This window comes from Castor canadensis, chromosome 14 (genome assembly GCF_047511655.1).
Source record: "Castor canadensis chromosome 14, mCasCan1.hap1v2, whole genome shotgun sequence".
In the NCBI taxonomy this organism is placed as follows: Eukaryota; Metazoa; Chordata; class Mammalia; order Rodentia; family Castoridae; genus Castor; species Castor canadensis.
In genome coordinates, this window is record NC_133399.1 from 1075279 (window position 1) to 1100918 (window position 25640).

General features: G+C 52.9%; 1 protein-coding gene across 9 annotated transcripts in view; it reads right to left on the reverse strand.

The window, feature by feature from the left end:
- The window catches only part of Sugp2 (SURP and G-patch domain containing 2), a 29746-nt gene that overhangs the window by 1546 nt on the left and 2560 nt on the right, over positions 1 to 25640 (reverse strand). For 8 of the 9 annotated variants that reach the window (XR_012441235.1, XM_074053621.1, XM_074053623.1 and 5 more), the window contains exons 3-10: positions 21787 to 23325; positions 20348 to 20468; positions 15789 to 16246; positions 14495 to 14606; positions 4404 to 4894; positions 3292 to 3353; positions 1606 to 1742; positions 549 to 669 (exon numbers count right to left, since the gene is read on the reverse strand). Coding sequence is in view for 8 of the 9 variants with exons in the window: in XM_074053621.1 (XP_073909722.1) it covers positions 549 to 669; positions 1606 to 1742; positions 3292 to 3353; positions 4404 to 4894; positions 14495 to 14606; positions 15789 to 16246; positions 20348 to 20468; positions 21787 to 23325 (3041 nt within the window). In the remaining variant the exon portion in view is untranslated. The remainder of the gene's footprint in view (positions 1 to 548; positions 670 to 1605; positions 1743 to 3291; positions 3354 to 4403; positions 4895 to 14494; positions 14607 to 15788; positions 16247 to 20347; positions 20469 to 21786; positions 23326 to 25640) is intronic. The other variant, XM_074053625.1, reaches the window with a different exon arrangement.

Here is a 25640-nt window from a genome sequence, read left to right on the forward strand (position 1 = left end):
GGGCCGGAGGCAGCCTGGGCACACGTGAGCATCCTTGGAGGACGCCCAGGCAGGCCGCACATGGCCAGTGCAGAGCCGGCTGCTGTTCCCTTCTTTTATTTTTTGGCAGTAGTGGGGTTTGACCTCAGGGCTTCACGCTTGCTAGGCAGGCGCTCTACCACTTGAGCCTGTCCGTCAGCCCTTTCTTGTTGTAGTTATTTTTCAGGTAGGGTCTTGTGATTTTGACCGCAATCCACCTACCTCTGCCTCCAACACAGCTGGGACAGCAGGTGGCACCACCATCCCCACCTCGTTGGTTGAGATGGGGTTTTGTTAACTTTTTCCCCAGCCTGGCCTTGAACCACCATTTCCTCATCTCTGTCTCCTGCGTAACTGAGATTACAGAAGTGAGCCACTGTCCTGGGCTTTTGCCTTTTTGTGTTTTGGCAGTGCTGGGGTTGAAGTCAGGGCCTTGTGCTTGCCAGGCAGGCACCTTACCACCTGAGCCACGCCACAGCCCGTGCTGCGCTGGTGTGCTGGTGTGTCACCAGCGGTCCTGGCACACGTACCTACTTGCTGGCTCGCTTGTGTCTGTACATCTGCATCATCCTCTGACGGAAGATGTCGAACGTGTCTTCTTTGTGCTCCGGGCCGTCGGCGCCCAGGCCCTCCCCTTCCGAGAGCGGGCCCCTGTGGAGCGAAGCAGACAGGGAGTGACCGCGAGGCACAGGAACTGGACACACACGTCAAGAGGGACAACCGAGGAGGGGCACCACAGGGCTGGGTGCTGCATGGAGACAGAGGCGAGGGCCACTCACTGTGTAGCAGCATATTTGCTCGTGTTTGTGGCACTGGGTTTGAACCCACAGGAGCCACGCTCTGGCCCTGCTGCTTCAGGTATTTTTCAGACAGAGTCTCACTAACTTCTTGCCTGGGCTGGCACTGGACCACAATCCTCCTCCTCCACCTCCTGGTAGCAGGGATTACAGGTATGCCCCAGTGCACCTGAACCTGCTTATCTTTTTGGTGGACTGGACTTGAGCTCAGGCCTCATGCTGGCCAGGCAGGCCCTCTACCACTTGAGCCTCTCCAGCAGCCTCCTCATTTTGTTTTTTGAGACAGGGTCTTTACTCTGCAGCCCAGGCTGGCCTAGAACTCGCCACCCTCCTGCCTCAGACTCCCAAGTGCTGGGGACACAGGTGTGGCCACCTCCCTGGACAGGAGCAGCGGCCCCCTGAGGCATCCAGAGCACAGCCTCACCTAGCAGGGCTCTCTCTGCCTGGGGATAAGTGATGCCCCTGGATGCAGCTAGCGATGCCAGAAATGTGGGGCCTGGCTTTACCCTGCCAGCCTGCTGGTGGCGTCCCAGAAAAGGGAATGTGGCCCTGTGCTGTAATGACCCAGAAACATCACTCAGCTCGTGATCACCATAAGTGAGGCTGAAATGACAGGGCCAGGACTTAACAGTGGACACGGCACAGAGAGGAGCCATGGAGACACCCACACCCTTTATTTACAGAGCAAACACCCCACAGCCCACTCGTGCATGCGTCCTCCACCCAAGGGAGCCAGGGAGCTGGTGTTCTGGGCCCAAGCCGCACCCCCGCCCACAGGCCCATGCCGTACACGCTGACGGGCTCGCGGATGCCCTTCCCGCAGGAGCCCAGGCCGTGACCCTCCTTCCAGCCCATCTTCTGCAGCATCTGGAAGCCCAGGTTCTTGTCGGTCAGCTTCTGCTGGACAAAGTCCAGATCCTTTGGCTTCTGAGGAGACAGAGAGGGGCTCGAGGACACTCTGCATGTGCTGCAGCAGATGTCCTTCCCGCTTCCCACTTCCCTCCCGGCTGCCCCCGCAGGGGCGGGTGTGTCTCGGGTCAGAACTGGAAAGTGGCCCCAGGTGCCTGTGCCCACTGGCACTGAGGCTGGGAAAGCAGGTACGTAGGGGGATGGCCCCATGTTGACGCTGGATGGCCAGCAGGGCCTCCGCCCCGTTTCCTCATGTGTCTGTCTCTCTGTCCCGGTTCTGGGTCAGGTACCAAGAGCTGACACTGCTAAGAATGAGCCCAGGAAGGACACCATGGACAGGAACCAGGGGAGGCTAAACCCTCCTACCTCCTCCAGCCAACAAGGCTGAGGTGGAGTTCCACTGAGTTGTCGAAACTGAGGCACACCTGCCCTATGGGGACCAACTGGATAGCACGACCCTGCTCTCTGCTCCTTTAAGTCCCAAAAGGGAGGGAGGTGGCCAGGAAGCACAGTGTGACCAGGGCTTGGCAGCAGGCATGGTGTCCCAGTGGTTGGTGACCATTAATTCTGTGTTTAACAAACAGCCACCATGCCCGGCTCCTGTAGAGCTGTGGGGAAGCCCCACCCAGGCTGGTGAGGGGCATGGAGGGGAATTGCAGCGGTGGTCCCCTGGGCACCTGCTGTCCCCAGCAAGAGTGGCCAGGTGCAGAATCCCCAAAGGAAAGTAGCATTAGCAGGAAGTTCCTACCTGGGGCACAGCCTGGACCCACCTGAACCACCTGCAGGCTGGGTGTGAGGGCTGTGCCCTTCCCAGGCCACACAGCTCAAAACCCAGGATGGCCATTAGGACAAGAATGTCACCCCTACACGTGTCCCCAGCCACCAGAGTACACAGCAGCTCTGTCCCCCTCATGACCAGTCCAACCCTCTGGCCATACCCAGCTACCAGTGAGTCTCCCCAGTGTCCCTTGTCACCTCCCCATGCCTGGTACAAAGAGGCTCCCTAAGTCTGGGTCTCCTAGGCCCCCTTCTCTACCTGCCCACTCCACACTGCTCTCCAGAGGGGGCACATCTCTGCCCAGACCCTGCCTGTGTCCTCAGAGCCTGTCAGAATGGCTGCGGCAGTGGCGACTGTACCCTGCGGTGAGGACTGTACTCCTGCCATGCCATGGTGGCCTCTTGCTGACGTGGGATGACCCTCGCCTCTGCCTCCTCCAGGCCACTTGATTCACGACACCCCCACCCTGCACCCGGCCTGCTTCTCTACCCTCAGTGCCCCCTCCACCAAGTGGCACCTGTTTTTTGCAGCCACCTGGGTGGGCAGCAGCACGTACCACGCGGAGGCATCTCTCTCAGAGGGCAAGCTGAGCTTCCCTGTGGCCAGGTGCTCTCCACTCACCTCACCCGCAGGCCCTGCTCACCCGCTGAAGCCTGCTGTGCTTTGTCACTAGCACTCGGACTCCATCGGACCCAAGTTTGCTTTCTGAGCCAGGTGTCACTGTGGCCACCGCACCTCACCACAGGACGAGGCCTCTGAAGCCCCCGAGGGAGGACACAGGCGGCTTACCTTCTTCTTGGCCACCGGACGGCCCCGAGGCCTGTCATAGGCGATTCGCACTGGCTCGTGCACTGGAAGACAAAAGCCAGACACTCGTCCTCGTGCACATGCCCTTTCTCAGAGACTCCATACGACCACCTCTGCGAGGGCAGAGACCCGTGCCATCCCACTTGCCAGCTGCGGGGGACCTCGGATCCTTTCAGGAATGGCTGTGGGCATGTCACCCGAGAGTCCACTCAAACCAAGAGCCCTACCCATTTACAGCACAGGACCTGCTATCTGGCCACTTCCCATGGCCACAGTAGGCCAGTCCCTCAACAATGCCTTCCTGGCTCATCTGCCACCTGCCCCACAGGCAGTCCTGCCATCCATGAGGAACCTCTAGTGGAGACGCCATGCTGCTCTGAGGGTGCAGGATGGCGTTATCAACAATGACAAAGTGAGGACATGGCTGCTCTGGTGCTGCAGCCACCCCAACACCCACAGTGCCTACACAGACACCACATGGGCCTGACAGCACCCCGGAGAGTTCTGAAGGACCTTTGCAATCCACTGCAATGCCAAGGTTCCCTCTCACTGACACGGAGACCGTTCTGGAGGGACACTGTTGCCTGTGACCGGTCCACCCCAGATCTTCCCACCTCACTGTCATGGCAGGTCTTCAGGGGCACAGAGGATGGGCCACCCTCTGAGGTCGAGGGCAGGAGATGGTGGGGATGAGCCAGGCCTGGCAGAGGCACGAAGTGGCAGGAGCCACCGCTTTGTGACCGGTGAGGGCCAGAGCACTCCAGAGTACGAGTGTGAGCTGGGCCACAGGCCGCTCGGTGGTTCAGCGTGCGTGGGCTCAGGCCCAGTTCCATCACCAGCATCGCAAACCAACAGACTAGAACCCGAGAGCAGAGAAACCCGTATGGCACTGGCTGCTTTGGCCTTAGCCAACCCAGCCTTGCGGGGCGTCGGGAGGTGCTGGGCCTCCAAGGCACTGAGGCCACCACGGGGTCTGGTCAGACACCAGATGCCTGGGGCCGGGCTGATCGTGGGGCTGCAACTTCAGGAGTGGCAGGAATGATGGCACACCCTCCCCAGCCCCCAGGAAGGACCCACTTGGGGCCTGGGCTCACCTTCTGGCTCGGGGACGAGGCACGCCCTCTTGGGTGCTGGGATCACGCCAACCTTCAGAGACTTGCTACTCGTCCTCTTCCGGGGTGGGCAGGTGCCCGTGGTGGCCTGTGGAGGGCCAAGAGCTCCCGCTGGCCCAGCCTCGGCACCTTCACCAGGGAGGCCCTCGGTGCCCTCACTCTTGCTGGCTCCTGCTTCTGGCCTGCAGGCGCCGTGAGCGGGGGCCTCCTCTGCCCCCTCATCTTCCTCGTCTTCCTCCTCGTCCTCCTCGGGTACCAGGTCTGGGCTCTCCAGCACAACCTTGGGCTGAGGGGTCTCATCGTCCAACACCCCCTCCCCTTCCACGAGGTCTGGGGGGCTCTTCTGCGTGTCCCCACCCTCGCCACTGGCGTGCAGGGAGAGAGGGGATGGCGAGAAGGAGATGGATGGGCACAGCTCCAGCACTTTCTCGCGGTAGAACTTGAAAGCAGAACTGTTTTGGTCGTGGAGAAACCTGGGAAGTGGAGGAAGAACCCTGGGTAACTGAGGGGCAGGGGTAGGGCACGGAGGGACAGCTACAGGGTCGTGGCGTGGCTCATCACTGAGGGCATACATGGATGACCAGAGAATGTGCTGGGACAAGCTGAGTTTTTTTTTTTTTCTTATTTTGGTGACGGGGTCTGGCTCAGCAGCCCAGGCTGGCCTTGAATTTTGGTCCTCTTACCTCTCTGCCTCTGGCTCTACCTCCTGAATGCTGGGATCACAGGTGTGCACTATAATGCCCAGCTTAAAAGCTGATAAATTTGAATACACAAAATTACCTCTAGCCAGATGCTGGAGAGTCACACCTGTAACCCAAGCTACTCAGGAGGCAGACATCAGGAGGATCGTGGTTTGAGACCAGTCCAGGAAAATACTTTCTGAGACCCTATCTTGAAAATACCTAAGGCAAAAATGGGCTGGTGGAATGGCTCAAAGGTAAGAGTACCTGCCTAGCAAGAGTGAGATCCTGAGTTCAAATCTGTCCCACCCCCCAGAAACATTGTGCATCACTAGAGGGAATATAAATGACAAGGGAGGTGCAGTGAGGCCTCCACCCAGCACCCACATGCACGAGCAGACAGATGGAGACTGATGGGCCAGGTGCTGGAGGGCGGGGAAGGACGGCAGCCTGAGCTGTCCAGGCTGCTGGAAGTGCAGCACGCATGCCCACTGTGGAAGACAGTGTGGCAGTCTCTGTGATGTTCAAGGTGGACAGAAACAAAGGTGTGATGCTCCATGGCTGAATGCGAAAGGCTGTGCTGGATGAGAGCCACAGAAAGGGCAGTGGTCACTGCCTGAGCATAGTGATGGAGATTCTAGAACATGCAGGCTAACCTACAGTCAGAGAGAGCTGGGATGGGCAGGAGGAGGGAGAAGAGAGGCCAGAGAAACATCTGTGTCACTGTGTTGGCTGCAAGACTGATAAAGGACTGAAGCCTGCAGTTTATGGGATGGCAATTACACCACGTGACTTTCTGTCCTGCCTAAGGCTCACCACAGCGGGCCTCTGGGCACGGACTGCGACCTCTGAACTAAGCCAAAATCACCCTTTCTTGCTCAAGACTCTTGGCTCAGGTGTCTGTTCCAACCATGGAAAGTGACTGGCACAGGTGATGCCACATCACCCTTTCTGAAGGTCCCAAGACCCCAATGAACACAAAGGGATTGTGACACTCTTGGACGGGGCAGTGATGAAAAGCACACTGTGAAGTGAGGAGCAAGCAGAGGGTGACTAGGCAGTGCCCACCCACTGTCTCACTGCATGTCTGCCTGACAAGGAGAGAATGGACAAACAGGGCAGCCAGACTTCTCGGAGCTCAACTTTTGTGATCTTTACTCACAACAATGTGTGTTACAGTTCAAATAGGAAGCACAGAAGAAAAGAAAGAGCCCTGAAGCTCAGTATGAGCAGAAGGCAGGTGACAAAGGGGTGACACTGCACCCCAGAGCAAGGGCCCCTGTGGACCTTGAGTGCAGTAGAGGGGTTGCATTTCAGATGCATTGATGTAGCAGGGAGGAGGAGCTGAGGAAAACAGACTAGGTCTGAGTCCTGATAAAGTAGCAGGGAGATAGGAATGGCATAGCAGAGATAAAACCTGAGAAATCTGAACACGAGGGAGGTCACATAGCAATGGGGAAGGGAAAAGTCACAGAGCACTAGGGTAAAATAGCCAATAAAATTAAATATAACCATATATAGATTAGACGTTGCTTTTTGCTTCTGTAGCCTGCTTTCAAGGATATATAAGGTGAGACCCCTTTGTTCTCGGGGCTCAGCCTTTGGACATGAGTCCACTGGGCCTGTGCTGGCACAATAAAACATTGCTTCCTGTTAAACTGCCTCAGTGTCCGGTATCTCAGCTTGAGATTCCTGAAACATTTCTTGGGGTCTCATTTGCTGAGATTGCAGAGATGGTGAATTATCACCTCCCCTGTCTCTGGGGTGCATCCCCCAGACCACGGGGAGAAGATCCCACCAGGCGACAAGGGACAGTTTGATCTGGAGGAGGGATTCCTCTTCCCAGCGAGTTGGGGTGAGGGCCTCAGACAGACACACAACAGAACCCGGGGAGGCACAGGAACTGCGAGGGGAGGGGAGCACCACCCATCAGACTGGTAAGAACCCGGGTTCAAATTCAGGCCTGCCTCAGGAGGCAGAAGGAGAGACTGGTCACCTCCTAGGGATCCCCCCAGTGATCCTATTTGGGGTGAAACTGGGTCTCTCAGGCTTAGGAGTGGGGCAAAAGTGTGTGAGACACCTCCAGGAATTAGGGAGGTTGAGCTTTTCCAGGAAACAGCCATAACTGAGGTTAAAGAATGGGTAACAAAATGTTCAGTTCCAAAGAGAGAGACTCCCCAGAGAACAGACGCAAAATCTGCCATGCCGCCGGACAGCCCTCTGGGTATAATTTAAAAGTTTTTTTCTTTTTTGTGAAGTGCACTCTAATTGTGTGTGTGTGTGTGTGAATTTGTTTAAAGCACTGGGCAAAATTTAATTTGCTCCTGGAATTCCAGCTCATCTTATGTGTGCTTAAGTTGACATTTTTTTCTGGCATGCTTAATTTATAAAACTGTGTGTGTGTGTATAAGCATCTTCAAAATGGTTTTTAAACTGCTGTTATAAGGTTAATGTGATTCTCAAGGTAACAAAAAACCAGGGTGTTTGTTTTAAAGATCTCTGTTATAAACTGCTTAGACTGTTTACACATGAATATGTGAACATCTTGAGGATGATTCTTACTATAAAGTCAATGTAAGAAATTATTACTCTGTTGTTCTACTGCTAGTTTTAAGAAAACTTATTTCAAGCGAGTTTCACTAGGATGCAGGCTTTCAGGGGTTAACACTCAGTTAACCCAGAGGAGATAAAAAAGAAAGGGGAACCACAGTCTGCAGCAGGAATCTTAAAATTTGGGTAATTAAAAATTGACCTTAGCCTGTTTCATTCTGTCACAAATAAAATCTGGGATTTAATTCTCTTTTATAATAAATGGGTCTATTAGCAAATGGGCCTTCTATAAGTTGTTTTTATACAAAAATAATTTTAAGGTTACTTTCTTCCTGTTTTTTGTCATACAAATACAAGGTCCTAAGTTAAAAGGGTTTATGAGTTGTTTTCAGCAAATATTTCAGCAAAAATTACATATGTAATATATTAAGGATATGGTTTTTAAAAAATAAAAGATTAAAAAATACTTTTAAATAAAAGAAGATAAAAACAAGCTCCCCCAGAAGATACCGAGTTAAGTTGTCATAAAAAGATGGAGCTTATAAATGCTTATGTAAGTGATTGAGTTGACTAAAATCCAGTTACATTAAAGGTTTTGTAAGATCAAAATTTAATGTACTGATGCTAAACTAAAACTTAATTCTCTAAGCTCATTACAACAAGGCTATCTTAAAAATATTATATTGCTCTTGGTAACATTCAACCAAAAAAAAAAAAAAACTGTCTTAAAAATGGGCTTGTTTTGTCAAGACAACTGTCAGGAATTTTTGGTGCTACAGGTGAATCCACAAATTTGGCAAGACAATGAATTTATTAAAACACAGAGAGACAAGAGGCTGCTGAGCACAGGGAGTGCTGCTGCACTGATATGAGGGTTGCGACAGATTTACTTATAAAAAAAAAAAGCCAAAGTGCTCCCTCCAGGAAGCACTCCCTCCTCTTCAAAAAGGAGCACTACACTGGAAGCTAAGACCTCCAGTTTTTATTGGAGTCACCAGAGTGGAGATGTTAGTCCTACTCCTTCCACATGTCAGTGGAGGGAATTTTTTCCCTGGGATGGCCATACTGGGCCTGTTATTTTAGGGGGGCTCCACTGACTACACGCTGGTGGGATCCTGCTGTATGTCATGAGCCATCTGTTAATGTCAACATTCTGGGATGTGATCCCTTATCAACATATCTGAGCTATGATTCTTGGCCACTATGTTTTCTAACTCCACACTTAGTCCCCATAAATAATTACCTGTGTTCTCTGGTGATTTTTGTTGGGGTTTTAACTACTAAGGTAATTGAGTCATGTTCATTTAAGAGTTGGTTTATGTAAAATTTTCTAGATGACTGCATGGTTAAACTACTGCTGTCTCAAGTGATTCTAATGCAGTTAGTATCCTATCTGTGTCTGTGACTGGGTTATTTGGGGTCACTAACACTGTTCTCCCCAACTGATAAGAAAATCTAAGGTTTTACTTCAAGAGCAACAACTAAATTAATATGTATATATAACCTCTATAGAGCTGTGATGCTGTTGCTTGTTCCTGAATACATAAGTATAAATATATTTACATAATAAATATAATATAAATGTATTTATGCTTTATAAAAAATCACAAATATATTTATATTTTTCAAGTATATCAAGCCTTCTAAAATACAAAATTTAGATACGGTAACAAAAAGTTGGTGATACTGATATACTCTTCTGTTAGTTGCTAAATTGTCCATCAGAATTGTAACCATGACTTTAAGTTTTTGTCATTACAATTCTGATCCTTCTGGGACATTTACAATCAAGTCCATAAAAAAAAAAGACTCTAATAACTACTTACCTGTCAGCCAGGTTAGCTTTTTAGACATCTGCTTTTGTTAGATTTTGTTTTGTATTGTCCTTGTCTAGAAGCCCACTGCCTAAGAGCCACTCCTTCTAAGCCTCTTTGTTGCTTAAATTTGGCCAAAAGTGTCTAGTTGGCACTGACTTCCACCTGATCTGCTTGTTATTTCCCCCGACATGGGACCAAAACCATCCAAACAAACAAAATCCAGGAAAAAAACAACTGATCAGGAAAGACCTTTATTCTAAGGCCATTTCACCCTGAACGCGTCCAATCTTGTCTGGTCTCGAAAAATAAGCAGGGTTGGGCCTGGTTAGTACTTGGATGGACTGCTCAGAGACAAGCAGTTTGGAGACAAAGCGGGGAGTGCCATCAAAGATCCAATGGAGTCACTGGTGCCAGACCTTTCAAAAATAACCAAGGCCTAGAGGATTCAAGAAATGGTTCTTATGCATGTGTGGCTATCTGGCATTGAAGCCCTTCTACACACAAACTGATATGTTTAGACAGTCTTCTACTTAAATAGAGACAAAATAACTATTTTTACTGGCTCTAAATATGTCCTTTGATACTTAAAGATAGTAGTTTTAACTTCTTTCAAACAATACATTTTCTTGGACATATATACTGATAATATATTGTTGCCATGGTAATTCTACTCAGTTTAAAAAAACAAAAACAAAAACAAAAGACATTGTCTGGGTAAAAAAATAAAATGTCCAACCATTAAAACCCCATTGGAGGCTGGCAGATTGGTTCAAGTGGTAGAGTGCCTGCCTAGCAAATATGAGGTCCCAAGTTCAAACTCCAGTACTACCAAAAAAATAAAAAAGTGTAAAACCCCATTGGAGGGGCCCTTTGGTTCTTATCTTGCTTCCTCCTATCGCAGTTAAAGTAGCAGTGATTGCTCCTTGGATCCACCACAGTCCAGTCAAACCAGCTTCTCTTGAGTGGGAATGCATACCTGACCCAGCTTCACCATTTAGGATCAACCTCCAGAACATCAATGCCCTTCTTTGGGAGGACTCCACTCCCCAGGGGACAACAGAGGACCACAGATGGTGGGACAGCAGCCCTGCTCTAGTCACACCCAGAAGCTGACTAGTCTGCACAGCAGAAGCTTGAGAAGTCAACTCTCCAACAGGACAAACAGGCTGTTTTTCACCCCAGTTCTCTCACTGTGACGCACTGTCACCCCTTGTCTGTATCTGCTGCTGTAGTTCTCACCCTAGTCCTCATCACAGACTTGGCAGAAACTGCTCCCACTAATTGGACTCATGGCAAAAGGTTTTTATTGGCTCTCTTCTATCTCTTTTGGGCAGGATGCATAATTACTTTTTATTGTTACTGATCTGGTTTCCCTTTGCAGCCCCAGAACCCTCCTCCTGTGACCTATGTCTGCACACTACTCAGGAAGGAAGTGTTGAAACTAAGACTTTACTTTTCCATACTTACTATTCCTGTGCAGGCTCTGTCATCAGGTCATGCACTCAAATCACACCACTTCTCTATCTAGTGTGCTCCCATGGTAATCAGCATATCTGCTTCAACCCCACTTACCACCCTCAGGAGCAGTGGTTAGAGATCAGGAGTGTCTGCCACCCTGGGAACACTGTCAGCCACACCCAGGTGTTTAGTCCTGATAAACCAGTATCAGTGCTCTTTGATGCATGTGCAGCCATAGACAAAGCTGGATGTGGAGGTGTACGCTATGGCTTGGGGGCCTATCTTGAAAAAGAGCCTATACATCAAATGATAAGTGTATGTGCTGGGGAGACAACTCTTGGCCGTGTGATGATGTGGGTTCTTATTATTGCCCTTACTGGGGTTGTGTTTCATGGGCCACATGGCAAAGGGATAAATATACAGCCTCCTTCACAAGGGTAAAGCTGCCCCTGACTGCACCCAAGGCACCTGTGACCCTGTAAACTTCACTGAACTTAAGCCGTCCGATTGGACACAGGGACAAATAATTAGTATAAGGATAGATGAAAGGGCCCTGACCCTGGGAGTCTGATGAACCTTAGTTCATTAGTAACCGTTACCCATGAGAGTTCCTCATACCAAGTTCTTCATCCATTTTATGAGGAGATGAGTGAGTTTTCCATTTCTGCCAAAGCTAATATCTTGTTCCTCTCACTGGCTGAGCCTATGGCCCAGACTCTTTTTTTTAATTTTTATTTTATTCATATGTGCATACAATGATTGTGTCATTTCTCCCCCCTTCCCCCGCCCCCTCCCTTAACCCCCCTTACCCGGCAGAAACAATTTTGCCCTTATTTCTAATTTTGTTGTAGAGAGAGTATAAGCAATAATAGGAAGGATGAAGGGTTTTTGCTGGTTGAGATAAGGATAACTATACAGGGCATTGACTCACATTGATTTCCTGTGCATGTGTGTTACCTTCTAGGTTATTTCTTTTTGATCTCACCTTTTCTCTAGTACCTGATCCCCTTCTCCTATTGGCCTCAGTTGCTTTAAGGTATCTGCTTTAGTTTCTCTGCGTTGAGGGCAACAAATGCTAGCTAATTTTTAGGTGTCTTACCTATCCTCACCTCTCCCTTGTGTGCTCTCGCTTTTATCATGTGCTCAAAGTCCAATCCCCTTGTTGCGTTTGCCCTTGATCTAATGTCCACATGTGAGGGAGAACATAAGATTTTTGGTCTTTTGAGCCACCTGGGCAGAAGATGGGTCCTGGGGCTATCACACCCCTGTATATACGCTCAACTGCATCATCAGGCTGCAGGCTCTTGTTAAAATTATAACTAATGAAACTACAAGAGCCCTCGATTTGCTGGAAAACAAAGCACTAAGATATGCAATGCCATCCATCAGAACCGCTTGGCTTTAGACTATTTGCTGGCCTCTGAGGGAGGAGTTTGTGGGAAATCTAACCTGAGCAACAGCTGCTTACAGATTGATGATGAAGGAAAGGCCATAGAAGAGATCACAGACAGAATGAGAAAGCTCACTCAGGTCCCTGTCCAGACTTGGAGAGGTTGGGATCCCAATGACCTGTTTGAATGATGGCTTTTCTGCCTTAGGTGGATTCAAAACCCTGATGGGGCAATGGGCCTGATCCTAGGAGCGTGCCTATTCTGCCCTGCCTGGTTCCTCTGGTGCTATGGTCTATAAGGATGGTTCTGGAGGCCGTGATAGAAAGGAAATGGCCACACAGGTAATGATGCTGTGGAAATACAAACCCCTAGATCAAGATGATGCTCTCTGACCCTAGGTGGGATCAAGCATCAAAGGGGGGAATAATGTAGCAGGGAGGAGGAGCAGAAGAAAACAGACTAGGTCTGAGTCCTGAGAAAGTAGCAGGGAGGTGGGGATGGCACAGCAGACAGACAAAACCTGAGAAATCTGAACATGAGGAAGGTTTAGTAGTACAAGGATAAAGTAGCCAATAAAATTAAACATCTCCATATACAGATTAGACCTTGCTTTTTGCTTCTGTAACCTGCTTGCAAGGGTATATAAGGTGAGACCCCCTTGTTCTCAGAGCTCAGCCTCTGGACATGAGACCACTGGGCCTGTGCTGCACAATAAACATTGCTTCCTGCTAATTGCCTCAGAGTCCTGTAACTCAGTTTGAGATTCCCGCAACACTGAAGCACACAGAAGCACTGTGTGCCCTTGGCCTATTCACTGCAGTGCTGGTTGGGTCTGGCACCACCCACAGCAGGACCCCAGGTCTTGGCTCTCCCTATCCCCTGGGGGAGGAGGACGGTAGTCCAGGCACACTGCTAACAGAGGCAGCCTGGGATGATGCAAGGTTTTCTTCTAAATTGTACTTTTCATGTGGTAATAAATAAATAAAACCCAAGAAAAGACCAAGGAAATGCTGGGTGCTGGTGGCTCACGCCTGTAATCCTAGCCACTCAGGAGGCAGAGATCAGGAGGATCAGTTTGAAGCCAGCCTGGGCAAATAGTTACCTACACCCTATTGTGAAAAACACTCATCACAAAAAAAGGCCGGTGGAGTGGCTCAAGGTGTAAGCCCTGAGTTCAAACCATAGTACTGAGAAAATAAACAAAAAAAGACCAAGAAAATGTCCCCCGGCCAGCTCTGGCAGGAGAGGCTCCACAAGTGACAGGCAGGCCCAGCTCAGAGGTGTGCAGGGCCCAGCTGCCCCTGAAGGCCACCAGCACCTGTCAAAAGCAGAACCAGGCTGTGCCTGGCCAGGCCTCTGGCCCACGGGCATGTGGGGTCACATGTGGCAGGCTGGGCCTGGGAGGGAGGGAACAGGAGGTCCCCAGGCAGACACAGACAGGGCAGAGGCTGCAGGGAAGGGCAGCACAGAGCTCATGCAGACACCAAAGAGCAGGCACCGCCCCACTGGACCCCAGAAATGCCCCAAGAAGTGTAAGTTTTCATCTGCACGTGTTCGTTTTAGTAGTGCTGGTGGTGGAGGCCAGGGCCTCAGGCACCCAGGGCAAGCGCTCACTGCTGGGCCACTCCCCAACGCCACTGCTCCTCTTTTAGTTAGACTGGGCCACAGCTCCCCTGCAAGGTCTGGACTCTGCCAGGAACCCAAGACCCAGGCAGCTCCTCTCTAGGAGTGCCTCATCACCCGCTCTTGTAAGAACCCCAGAGTCATTTCCCCCAAAATAAACCCCTTCCAAGGCAGGGCTCTTGACAAATGCCTTTTCAGTAAGTTGTTGAGCGTGCACTAATGCTCCCAGTACACCAGCCCTGTTCCGTGGCCTCCAGCTGGGTGGGTCTGAGCTGACCTCCATGTGAGGACGGCAGGGTGTGGCACCCCTCCCAGTAAGGACCCGAGGATGTGCATCACCATCAGAGGGGCCTGCTCACCAAGTCAGTTTCACCTGCCCACCCCCTTCGATGCAGACACAGTGTCCCTGCATGCAAGCTTTTCCTGATGACCCTATGATGACCCAGCTGCAGCGGCCATGACTTACCTGGTCACACCAAGACAGGAGTGTCTGCAGGGCAGCTGCACCCACAGGTAGTGCCTGTGGGGGTGCTGTAAGAGACAAGGGTACGTACCAGAGATCGGGGTTATCCGTGCTGTTCTCTATGCTGAACTGCTCAATCTCGGGCCCCACCTGAGCGACAAACCTGGCCAGCTTCTCTGCAGTCTCCATGGTCTTCATGTCAACTACAAAACAGACGGCAACTGTCACAGCTGTGGACACTGACTATAATGACACCCACGGCCCTCTCTGCACCTCACCAACTTACAGGCAATGTGCCAGGGTTGCTTCTCAGCCTGTCTTGGAGGCCCCAGGCAGCTCCTGCCCTTCCCTCATGCACGCACCCCTGGATTGGCTATGGGTGACAGGCATATGGTCACCACACTGTCCTAGACGTCCTGCTGTGAGGAGCCTCAGGATGAATGGCACCCAGGGCTCAGCCGAAGCACAATTTGAGGGGCTCGGGCTGCGTGAGGACATGGTGTGGGCAGGAGGCGTCACCACAGAGGAGAGGGGAGCTGGCAAAGGGCAGGTGCACCAAAGAGAGAAGGCAGCCAAGAAGGGGTCACTAACACCAGTCAGCATGGAAGCTATGCAAGGCAGGAGCCCACAGTGCACAACTAGAGGGACCTGGGAGAGGAGGGGACAAGAGGGACTGCCAAGCCATGGATTCAATCCTGGGAGAGAGCTGGGGTGCAGCTCAGGGGTAGGGGCCTGACTAGCATGTGTGAGGTCATGAGTTCAATCCCTAGCACTGACCAAGGGCTGGAGGAATGGCTCAAGCAGTAGAGCATCTGCCTTGCAAGCACGAAACCCTAAGATCAAACCTCAGTCCTACCAAACAAATAAAAACCAAAACAAAACCCAACAGAAATACTTCAGAAGAAATGGTGTCTGTACTAGACACATACAGACCTTCCTCCACCCTATACAAAACGATATAACAACTGAGTGCACAGACCGTATGTTGTATGAGGTGTCACAAGTCACCGAGACTGACAGGTGTGTGGGAGGAGGAGCAGGTGTGAGACGGCAGGCAAACCCTGTGCATTTTATGGAGATAGGAGTGTGGTGGATTTTGGCACCTGCAGGGGTCTGGAACTTGTCCCCCAGATTGTGGGGGACAACAGTGTAAGAACGGAATCACAGGCTGCTGCCCACATCAGGAGCACCGAGGCTCTTGGTGCATCTGTGCCAGCTCTGCTCTCAGGAGATGAGGGGGTTGCCAGTGGCTCTAGGAAGGAGCGTGTGAGTGTCCCCATCCACTCAACCTGGCCAGTCCCCAGGTACTCCCTGCCACCCAGCCCCACCAAGTGCTCACTGCCCCGGCTGTGGAGGGACTGGGATGAGGGGGAGTGAACACCCACCATCAGTGGACAGGCAGGGAGAGGAGGTTGGCAGGGCCTCCAGGATGTCTGCTCCTGGCCTGGGGGTGGGGCCTGAGGCTTCTGGTCTGGGTCCTGGCGGGTCATTCCTGTTGACATCACTCCTGCCTGACAAGGACGGCTTGGCCTGAGAGGAGCCTAGAGCCTGCCGGCCCTGGGACCTGAGCTTAGTGGCTGTGGACAGCAGTGTCTGGGTGCCGGTGGTGGCTCGCCTGGCCTTCCAGCCCCGCAGGCCCTGGGCGCGGAGCAGCCGGCGTCGTCCCGGGAGGAGCCTCTTCTTGAGGCTGTGGACAGCCCGCGCGTACAGCAGGGCCCGCATGGCGCACTCGGCTGAGGTAGGTGGCCGCTCAGGTCCGGGAGCGCTTGGGCCCTTGCGCTGCGCCTCTGCCAGCTTCAGCTTGTAGTACTTATACTCCAGACTGTCCTCGTCAGCCAGGAACCTGTGTGACAAGATGCATAAAAGGACACCTGTGAGGACTCCACCCGCACATCTTTCACACCCCCTTCCTTAGTGGCGGCCACCCTGCCACCCTCTGCTGTCCGAGGACCCAGAGCAGGTCACCCAGCCTGGGTGACCACAGGACTGTCAGAGCTGGACTGATTGCTGGCTCAAGTCCCCCATCTCCAGTGTGGACAGCTGTGAGGGTGGGCAGCTCAGTGGTCGTGGAGCCCTGGAGGCTGCACAGCACCAGCACAGCACCATCAGTTCCCTGGCAGGCCTTTGGGTAGCCAAGAGCTGTTGTGACAGTTCTTACCCACGTGAGAACATGGTGAAATCAGAATCACAGTGAGGGGAGTGGCAGAGCCAAGAGAAGGCTGAGCCACACAGACTAATGGATGGGGGGGGCAGGTGTCCACAACCTGGTGGTGAAACAGCGGCCACCAGGAGTGTCCCCCATCAACAGCAGCCACCCAAACCACTTTGGTCCTCACTTGCTTCCTTCACACAGGCTGACAGAAGTGTGCTGGTGGAGCTGTGGCTCCTGTGGGCTGTGCACTGCCACCCTCTGCATGCATGGGGCTTGGGTCCACGACCCCACTGCACCCCAAAATGCAAGGACACTCAAGTCCCTGGCATGAACCACGCAGCATCTGCCTACAGCCCATGCACGTCTTCAGCCTACGCCATCTCCACTTGAGTTCAGATCCTGAGTGGCCCCCAAAGGTGCCCTGCCTGTGGCGTTTTTGGGAGGTGGTGGAACCCAGGAGGTGTGGCCTTGTGGGAGGAATTTAGGTCACTGGGGAGAAGCCCTAGAAGGGGACAGTGTGACCTGCCCCCTCCTCCTCTTCCTGGCTACAAGGAGGTGAGCAGCCTTCTTGGTCACATGCTCCCCACTGCTGGACGTTCTACGTCACCACAGACTCAAAGGGATGGGGTCAAGTGACCATGGACTGAAATCTCTGAACCCGAGCCAAAGTAAACCTTTCCTCTCTTTGAAATGATTCTCTCGGGCATTTTGTGGCAGCCATAGGCAGCGGCGTGAGTGCTAGTTGCTGCACTCTTTGGGGAGCCACCCTTCTAGTTGCAGTTGTAGAGGCAGCTGTGGCTTGGCAATCCTCTGGTGTTGTGTCTCTGAGCTGAGGGAGGCCCCGCACCGAGGCGTGTGCTCACATGTTTCACTCTGGTCTGTTCCATGTGTGACATGCACAGAGCTCTCCTGGCATGTGTCTGTTCACGATCTCCTACCTTGCAGTCCCGCACAAGCTCACAATCAGCGTGTGACAATGAGGAACAGACACAGAGGCTCCTCAGTCTGATGAGTCCTGCAAAGTGACAATGCTTCTCACCACCCCCCCAACACCACCGAACACCCCAGCACAGCCTGGCAACCTTCACTGCACTCACATCTCCATGGCCACCATCACCACACGAGGCCAACTATATTTATAAGGCATCGCCAGGTACTCGTGTGAACTATTGATTCTGTACCGAAACTAAGACAAAGCAGCTGTCCTACATTGCTAGTGAGGGAAAAGGTCAAAGTTCAAAATCAGAAGTTGCCTGGGGTTTGACCCCCAACACCCCATCCACACACGAAGCGCACCCTTATAGTATCAGCTAGTCAGGAGGCTGAGGTGGGTGGATGGCTTAAGCCCAGGAGTTCAAGAGCAGCCTGGGCCGCACAGGGAGGCCCTGTCTCAAAGCCACACACACAGCGTGGTGTCTACTGAAGGTGCACTGCTCCCGCACCAAGGCAGCATGGACTAGCCCAAGCTTCACCCTCGGTGAGCTGGGCCACCCACACCTCTGTGAGCACGGCTGACTCGGTGGCTCTGGTTGCTTGACATGATGCAGTGGCACAGCGGGCTTTAGATGAGGTCCCCAAGCAATGACACAGAAGCAGGCAGGCAGCCATGCATGGGGCAGCCATGTGCAGTGCTCACACTGTGGCCTCTGCTGGCTAGTGCAGTAGCCATGGTGATGCCTGCAAGCACTGGCTGGCAGAAGGGGATGGTGACTGCACAGGGCATTCTGCCCCTCAGGTCCCACACAGCCTGCAGGCTCCTCCTCTTAGGATGGGCCAGAGCTGGGAACCTGGTCACTCAGGCCTCTGATGACTTCCCCATCCCTGGCAGACCCAACGCAAGGGTAGCTGGAGGGTGTCAGTCTCAGGCCCCGTGTGTCCCCACACATCAGCAGTGAAAGGACAGAGAACACTTGAGAGGCAGCCCGCTGAGCCTGGCCATGTGGGAGCTGGGAGCCGGGGCCCCAGGCCTGCTCCTCTGCCCATAACCTGGGAGGGAGTGGCGAGTAGCTCCATGCTGCATAGCGGGGCTGGAGTCCCAAAGCAAGGCCACCCTGTGGGCACAGCCACCATGCCATCCCTCAGCAAGTGGCTAAGCAACTCTGGCGCTGCACTCAAGACTGTGTCATCCTCACACCAGGAGCATGTGCTGCTTCCTGCCACAGCTTCTGAGGCACCCGCTCCCCTTTGCACAGTCAGCCTCTCAGTGCTGTGTTCACACAGCTGGATGCTGTGTAGTCTGGGCATCCAGACTCATGACTTAAGGCTGGGGTGAGGCTCAGTGACCAATGCATGCATGAGACCCTGCATTCCTTCCCAGCACCACAAGAGAGAGAAAAAAGAAGCCATAGCAGTGAGGAGCAAAGAGCTAAGAGCGAGTGTCCCTAAGGAGCAGGACAAGAGCGGTGGGTCACGTGCAAGCACTCTGATTTCCATGGTGACTCCCATCCTTTTATGTCGACCACATACCAGCATCACTTTGAGAGTTCAGCTGTACATGGCTGGGGCTTGAGCTGTCACACCTGTCTACTACGTGCAAGGCCCTGAGTTCAAACCTCAGTCTCAATGCCAAAACCCAGAATTCACCTACGCACTGCAGAGACCTCAGCTTAACCTCACCAGTTTCTTCCTTTTCTCTTCCAAACCCCTCTTCCTCCTATAGTCTCTGGGTGACCCGGGTGGAGGTTTGTCCTGACAGAACTGTTGTGGTGGCGGAGCACTGCCATCATGTCTTCCAAAGTCAAGGACTCACTCTCCAGACCTCACGTGGTTCTCTACACAAGCCAGTTCCAGTTCCATGGAGGCAGCTGGGGTTGAGGTTTGAATGGGAGCACCGGTCCTGACACTGTGTCACATGCGTTCAGAAAACAGAGAGTCACACATGTGGTCTGGCCGGTGTGTGCTGTGCTGCTGCTAATGAGGCCACTCTCCCAGCGGCCTCCACAATCGGGTGCTCACAGCCCCTCAACGTACTCATCACGGGACATCCCTGATGTGCCACCAGCCAGCGGATGTGGTGGCTCCAGCCTCCTGTGCATTTCACCTTCTGCGATAAGCAGGAGCCACTTTCCTGATGTGAAGTGCAGTGCTATTAGGCTGCTCTCAGCTGGAGGGCGGGTGGCCAAGGCTGCAACCCAGCACTCAGGAAGAGGAGGCAGAAGGATGGGGAGGTCTGCCTACCTACAGAGGGTTCTAGGCCAATCTGGGTTGCCTGGCAGCTGAAAAACCTTTGAACTAAGGGCTTTGCACTTGCAAAGCAGGCACTCTACCGCTTGAGCCACACCTCCAGTCCATTTTGCTTTGGTTATTTTTGGAGATGGGGTCTCCTGAACTATTTGCCCAGGCTGGCCTTGAATCTCAATCCTCCTAATCTCAGCCTCCTAAGCAGTTAGGATTGTAGGCATGAGCTACTGACACCCAGCCAACCAAACACTTTGTCTGCATGAGAAGCAATTAGCAAAAGGGGAGGACAGTGCCACAAACACTGGCCCTGAATGGAAAAGAGCCATGTGACATCACTTATCTTCGGTGCACTCCGGGCTGGCAGACCCTCTGCATGTGTACGCCAACCCGGCTCCTCCTTCAGGTGACACCACAGCTCAAACCCACCTCCCGCCCTCTGCTCTCAGCACCATCAGATCGCCGATCTTGGACACAGGAAGGACCTGTAGGGTCAACCTAAGACCCTGCAGGTGGCTGTGTGCAGATCAGGGGCAAGTGCAGGCCTGGCATTCATGAGGTCCTGGGTTCATGCCCAGCCCGGCAGAAAATGAAGCAAAAACGAAAACTCCCTACCAGTAAGCAGGCTCCTCCTTGAGAACGGCTCTCTCTTTGGGAGACAGGTTGCCTTCCAAGATGCGTGTGACAAGCTGCTCGATGGTGTCCACCACCCTGTGGTCTGCTCGCTGGGGGACTGCTGGAACACACAGAATGGCTGTCTGAGAAACACTGGTCCTGAGAGTTCTCATTCAGACATCAAAATGGAGAGGAGCAGGACAGCGACACAGAAATGTCCTCCCAAAAGGTGGTACAACAGAGCCTCCTGTGGTCCCCTGCCACCGCCCATAGCCACCTGTGCTCATGTTCTAGGATCACTTAGAATCAAAGTGGAGAATGGGAAGATGTAAGATGTGGCTAGAGGGGGAATGGGGGAGGCCAGAGCAACATAGGAACCTTCTCAAAACGAAACCCAGAGCCAGGCATCAGTGGCTCACCCCTGTAATCCCAGATATTCAGGAGGCAGAGATCAGGAAGATCACTCTGGCAAATAGTTCAAGAGACCCTATTCTCAAAAAAAAAAAAAAAAAAAAAAAAAATCCCAAAAAAGGGCTTGTGGAGGGCCTCGAGATGTAGGCGTTGAGTCCAAGCTGCAGTACCACGCCCACGTGCACACACATACGCACACGAAAAAAACCTTTATCAGTGGGGCTGACGGGGTGGCTCGGGTGGAGTGCCTGCCTAGCAAGCACGAGAGCATGAGTTCAAGCCCCAGGGCTGTCAAAAATACATATGTAAAAATACATACATAAGTTTACAAAGAAAATAATGCCGATTAACAAAAAAAAATGGCCTAGGTCATCCACAGAAAGTATTTGCTGATACATAGAAAGAAAGCACTGAAGGCTGAACCTCCCCAAAATGAGAGAGCTTCATGTTCTGACCAGTTGTGGCCTGCGTCCTGACCTGTGCTGCTGTGACGGTACAGGATGTCTGCCTGCTCGGTCATTTGATTGAAATCAAAGCCACCATACCTAGAGAGGTTTTCTTCCTGTGCCACCCTTGTCTAAGTCTGTGCTACAGCTTTGAACTTTCAGTGTGGTCCAGGCTGGTCTTGAACTCTGGGCCAAATGACACTCCCACCTCAGCCTCCCAAGGGGAGGTGCCCCTATAAAACCACATCCTTCCCTTTCTGTTGGCCCTTGCTTTACAGAAGTGCTCATCATACAAGACTTTCCACAAGAACATGACACTCAATGTCAGAAGCTCAGGGAGGCGATGGGATGTGGAGACAGACGGCACACACATGGCCATCTCTAGCTAGGCTCCCTTCTATCAGGTCCCCTCACGGGGACTCACTCACGTTCATTCACACAGTGACAAGGCCGTGGGCTCCATCCCCACCACCGCAAACAGAAGCAAGCAAAACCAAACACAACCAAAGAGTCAGTGTGCAAAAGCCTCAGAAAGAACAGGGGGCACTAGAAAAGCCAGGGACCCGCCCACTGCGCACTTACCGTCACGTGGCAGCCCGGGCTTGTCACGGGGACTCGTGGTGCCCTGGCCGTGCATAGGCTGTGGGGTGGCCCTCCTGACCTGCAGTGGGTACCCACTGGCGAGCAGCCAGGCCTTCAGGTGGTCGATGTACTCTCTGCCAAACAGAGTGGAGTCCTCGAAGTTCGGGAAGCAGGCGGGAGAGGGTGCGACGTCCTGGAGGCCAACAGCGTCCAGGATCTTCTCCTGACGGAAGGAGGAGGCCAAGGCGAAGGTCTGGCCCAGCAGGGCCAGTGACTTGCGGCACAGCGAGTTGGTGGTCTCCAGGGCCACGGCCAGGTCGAGTGGCGAGGTGAGCGTCCTCATCTTGACGCTCAGCTCGTAGGCGTTGCAGGCCATGAGCAGCGGCGTGGCGCTCTTCAGGAGCCGGTCCTGCAGCCGCATCATGTACTTGTCGAACGGCTTGATGACCTCAAAGAAGCAGTTTTTGGTCTTCACAGCACCTTTGTCTAAGAGCATGTTTAAAAACTCATTGTCGACTCGGGGCGTTTTCAAGGCCGAGTGCTTTAAGAATTTGATGGTAAAAAAGCAAAAATCTCTGTGCTCAGGTTTTAAGGAGCATTTGAAGGAGGCAAGCATCTTCGCGCAGGTCTCGGTTTCCAGCTCGAAGAGTGTCTGGAAGAGCTGGGAGAACCTGGCGTCGTCCTTGACGGCGTGGAATCCCGCCCACTTGATGATCTCCACCCCAAACCTGGAGAAGACATCGCACTTGTCCACGAGGTCGAAGCTCACCTTTCTCCGGGGGAAGCGGATGTTCTTCAGCTCCAGCCCCAGAGGGATCTTCGGGGTGGGGAAGGGGACATCCTCCGTCCTGGGGCTCAGGCCCAGGCTCACATCAGGACTTGAGGCGCTCTTCTGCAGAAGGTTGATGCCCTGAGTTTTGTTAGTAAGACGATTTACAGTGGGAAGTTTCTTCGTGGCCACGTTTTTCAGTGCCACAAGCTTCCCAACACCACCCTTTGCCGTGAGCAGGCCCTGTGTGTCCCCCTTTCCAAGGAGGGCGCTGTCCTGGCCTCTGGCCTGGGCCTGCCCACTGCCCCTGGGCACAGAGCTGGTCTCCCCTGGGAGGTCCGTGTCACACTCCCGGCTCTCCTTCTCCACACTCTCTTTCGCCAAGTCCCCCAACACGGCAGGACCAAAACTGTACTCCTGTGACCACAACTCTTGAGCAACTGCATGGCCAAGGTCTTGCTCTAAAGAGCCACAAAGTGCAAGCTTCCAGTCCTGGGACTGGAAATGTCCCAATTTCCGGTGGCCGAAGGCCTGGTCCCGGGAGTCAGAGTGGGCAAATTCCAGACTCCGGCTGCCCTCTTTGCGAAAGTAGCTGTCGTCACCAGGAGGGTTGCTGGACCGGAAGGAGGGTCCCGGAAGTGCGTCACCTCTCAGGCCTTCTCGGCCAGCATCTCGAGAGTGAGCTGCGGTGCCGCCGAGCGAGTACCTGCCGTCGCTGGGAGTGTCCTCATACATGTCGGCTCGGGCTCTTGGAACTGTCCTTAAGAGATCTGAAACAAACGATACAAAAGAAAGACGGCACTTCAGGCTGGAGCTTGGAAGCCAATGGCTCAGTCCGCCAGCCGGAAGAAGTGCTTTCTACGTGAGTGTGCGTTGGAAATCCTGATTTGTTGCCAATGTCTGAAGTGTGTGGGGAGGCGAGGCGGGTACACCTACCATATCAGCACTCGGGGTGGAGGCAGAAGGATCATGAGTTTGAGGCCAGCCTGGGTACGCAGAGAGATTTAATCTCAAAAACCAAAACAAAAGAAAACAGCAACAACATAAAAGTCTAAGGTGCCACTTAAAAACCAGATGAGGTGGTGCACACCTACAATCCCAGCTACTCAGGAGGCTGAGGTAGGAAGCGCGTGCCTAAGCCCGGCCAGGCACAAAGCATGAGATCCTAGCTGAAGGACAAACTACAAGCAAAAGGGATAGCAGTGTGGCTCAGTAGAGCACTTGCCTCTCAAGCATGAGGACCTGAGTTCAAACCCCAGTACCACCAAAAAAATCAAACCAACCCTGGACTGACTACAGTCAGCAGTCTGTACCTGTAGGCCCATCCACCTCAGGTGGAAAACATTTAGTAAGACTATATCTACAGGAGCTTTTCCTCATCACCACGCTTGTGTGGCCTTTCCACTGTACTGTGTTGTGAGTCCTCTGCGCCATGGCACTTTATACACGGACTTGAGCATTCTCAGTCTTGGTGTTTAGGGGTCCTCAACTCGTCTCCACGGGCGCCAAGGGACAGGCTACTGTACTATGGATACGGCTCTGTAAGCAGCAGGCCTGAATTTGCCTGTGACCATCCAGCAAAGCTATACAGCAGCGGTCCCCACAGATACAGCTCAAGGTCAGGACACAGACCTTGGCTTGTCACCAGCACCTCCACTCGTGCAGTCCCTTCCTGGCTTGGCAGGCAGCTACAGTGGGGACTTTGGTGTTTCCCCCTCCATCTCTCAGCGACAGCCCTCACGGCCATCCTGGGGAGAATTCCTGGCCCACACTGCCACCACGAGGCCAGAGCCAGGGCTGACGCCACACCGCTACAGCTGCCCTAAAAGTGACTGAGAGGAAAGGCCCATTTGGCCAACTGACCTGCTGTCAGGAGCTAGAAAAGGGGCAGGCAAGGAAGGTAGCAGCACACTGGGAAGTGACAGAAACAGCAACGCCTACTTCTGGCCTCCTAGTGTAGAAGGGGTGATGGGAGACCCTGCAAGAAGCCAGGAACAGAGGGGATGGTGGTCTCAGGCAGGCTTCGGGGGCGGGGGGTGTCTAGCATTCCAGGCTTTCACAGAATCTACAACCTAGGGAAAAAACATCAAATGGAAAGGAAAGGAGAGGTGCTAGGAAGCAGTACTAGATAAGCAGTGACAAGAAGCGAAGGCCAGCTGGGCATGGTGGCTCACGTCTGTGGTCCCAGCACTCGGGAAGAGGGTCACTTGAACTCAGGAGTTCAACATCAGCCTGGGAAACACAGTGAGACCCAGTCTCAGAAAAAAGGAAAGCCAAGGGCTGGCGGCTCACGCCTGTAATCCCAGTTTCTCAGGAGGCAGAGGTCAGGATGATCAGGATGATCTTTGTTTCACCACGCAAATAGATCATGAGACCCTATCTTTAAAAACCCATCACAAAAAAGGGATGGCGAAGTAGCTCAAGGTGAATTACCTGAGTTCAAACCCCAGCACTGCAAATAAATAAATAAATAAATAAATAGAAAAGCCAAGGCCTATACACCTCCAGGTCACTTCTTCAGAAAGGCCTGATGAAGGCCAGCGTCGCACCAGGCCTGAAAGTCACTGCTGAGAAGGGAAGGACACCCTTCCCGGGCAGCTCAGGAAGGAGCCAGGCATGCAAGAGGTGCCACGTTCACTGGCTGCCCTACTCTGACCACCACACGTCTCTCACCAGCAGCCTGCTGAGGGCTGCACCAAGTAGGGGCCACCATGCCAGAAGCCAGCAGAGGGAAGGAAAGGCAAAGAGGCAAGAGTTGGCTTCCAAGCCCTGCTGCCCACCAAACAGCCTGCAGGAGGCCTCATCCCCAGGTGGCTTCACCTACCCCTGAGGCGCAGCCTGGGCTGGCCTGGCCTGGCCTAGACATCAGGAGTCTAAGAAGGCTCCGGCAGAGTTGGGGTGCCCTATAAAAGGATATGCAAGACAAGAGAGGCACTGGCTCCGATCAGGCCCTGCTTGGGGCTCCTTTGCTCTGGTGAGACACAAAGCTGCCAAGGGCTGGGAGCAGAGGGGAAGCCCTCGCAGGTTGTGGGTTCAGGGAAGAGAGCACAGGGGTGAGGGTGGACACAGACATTCCAGCAGGGCA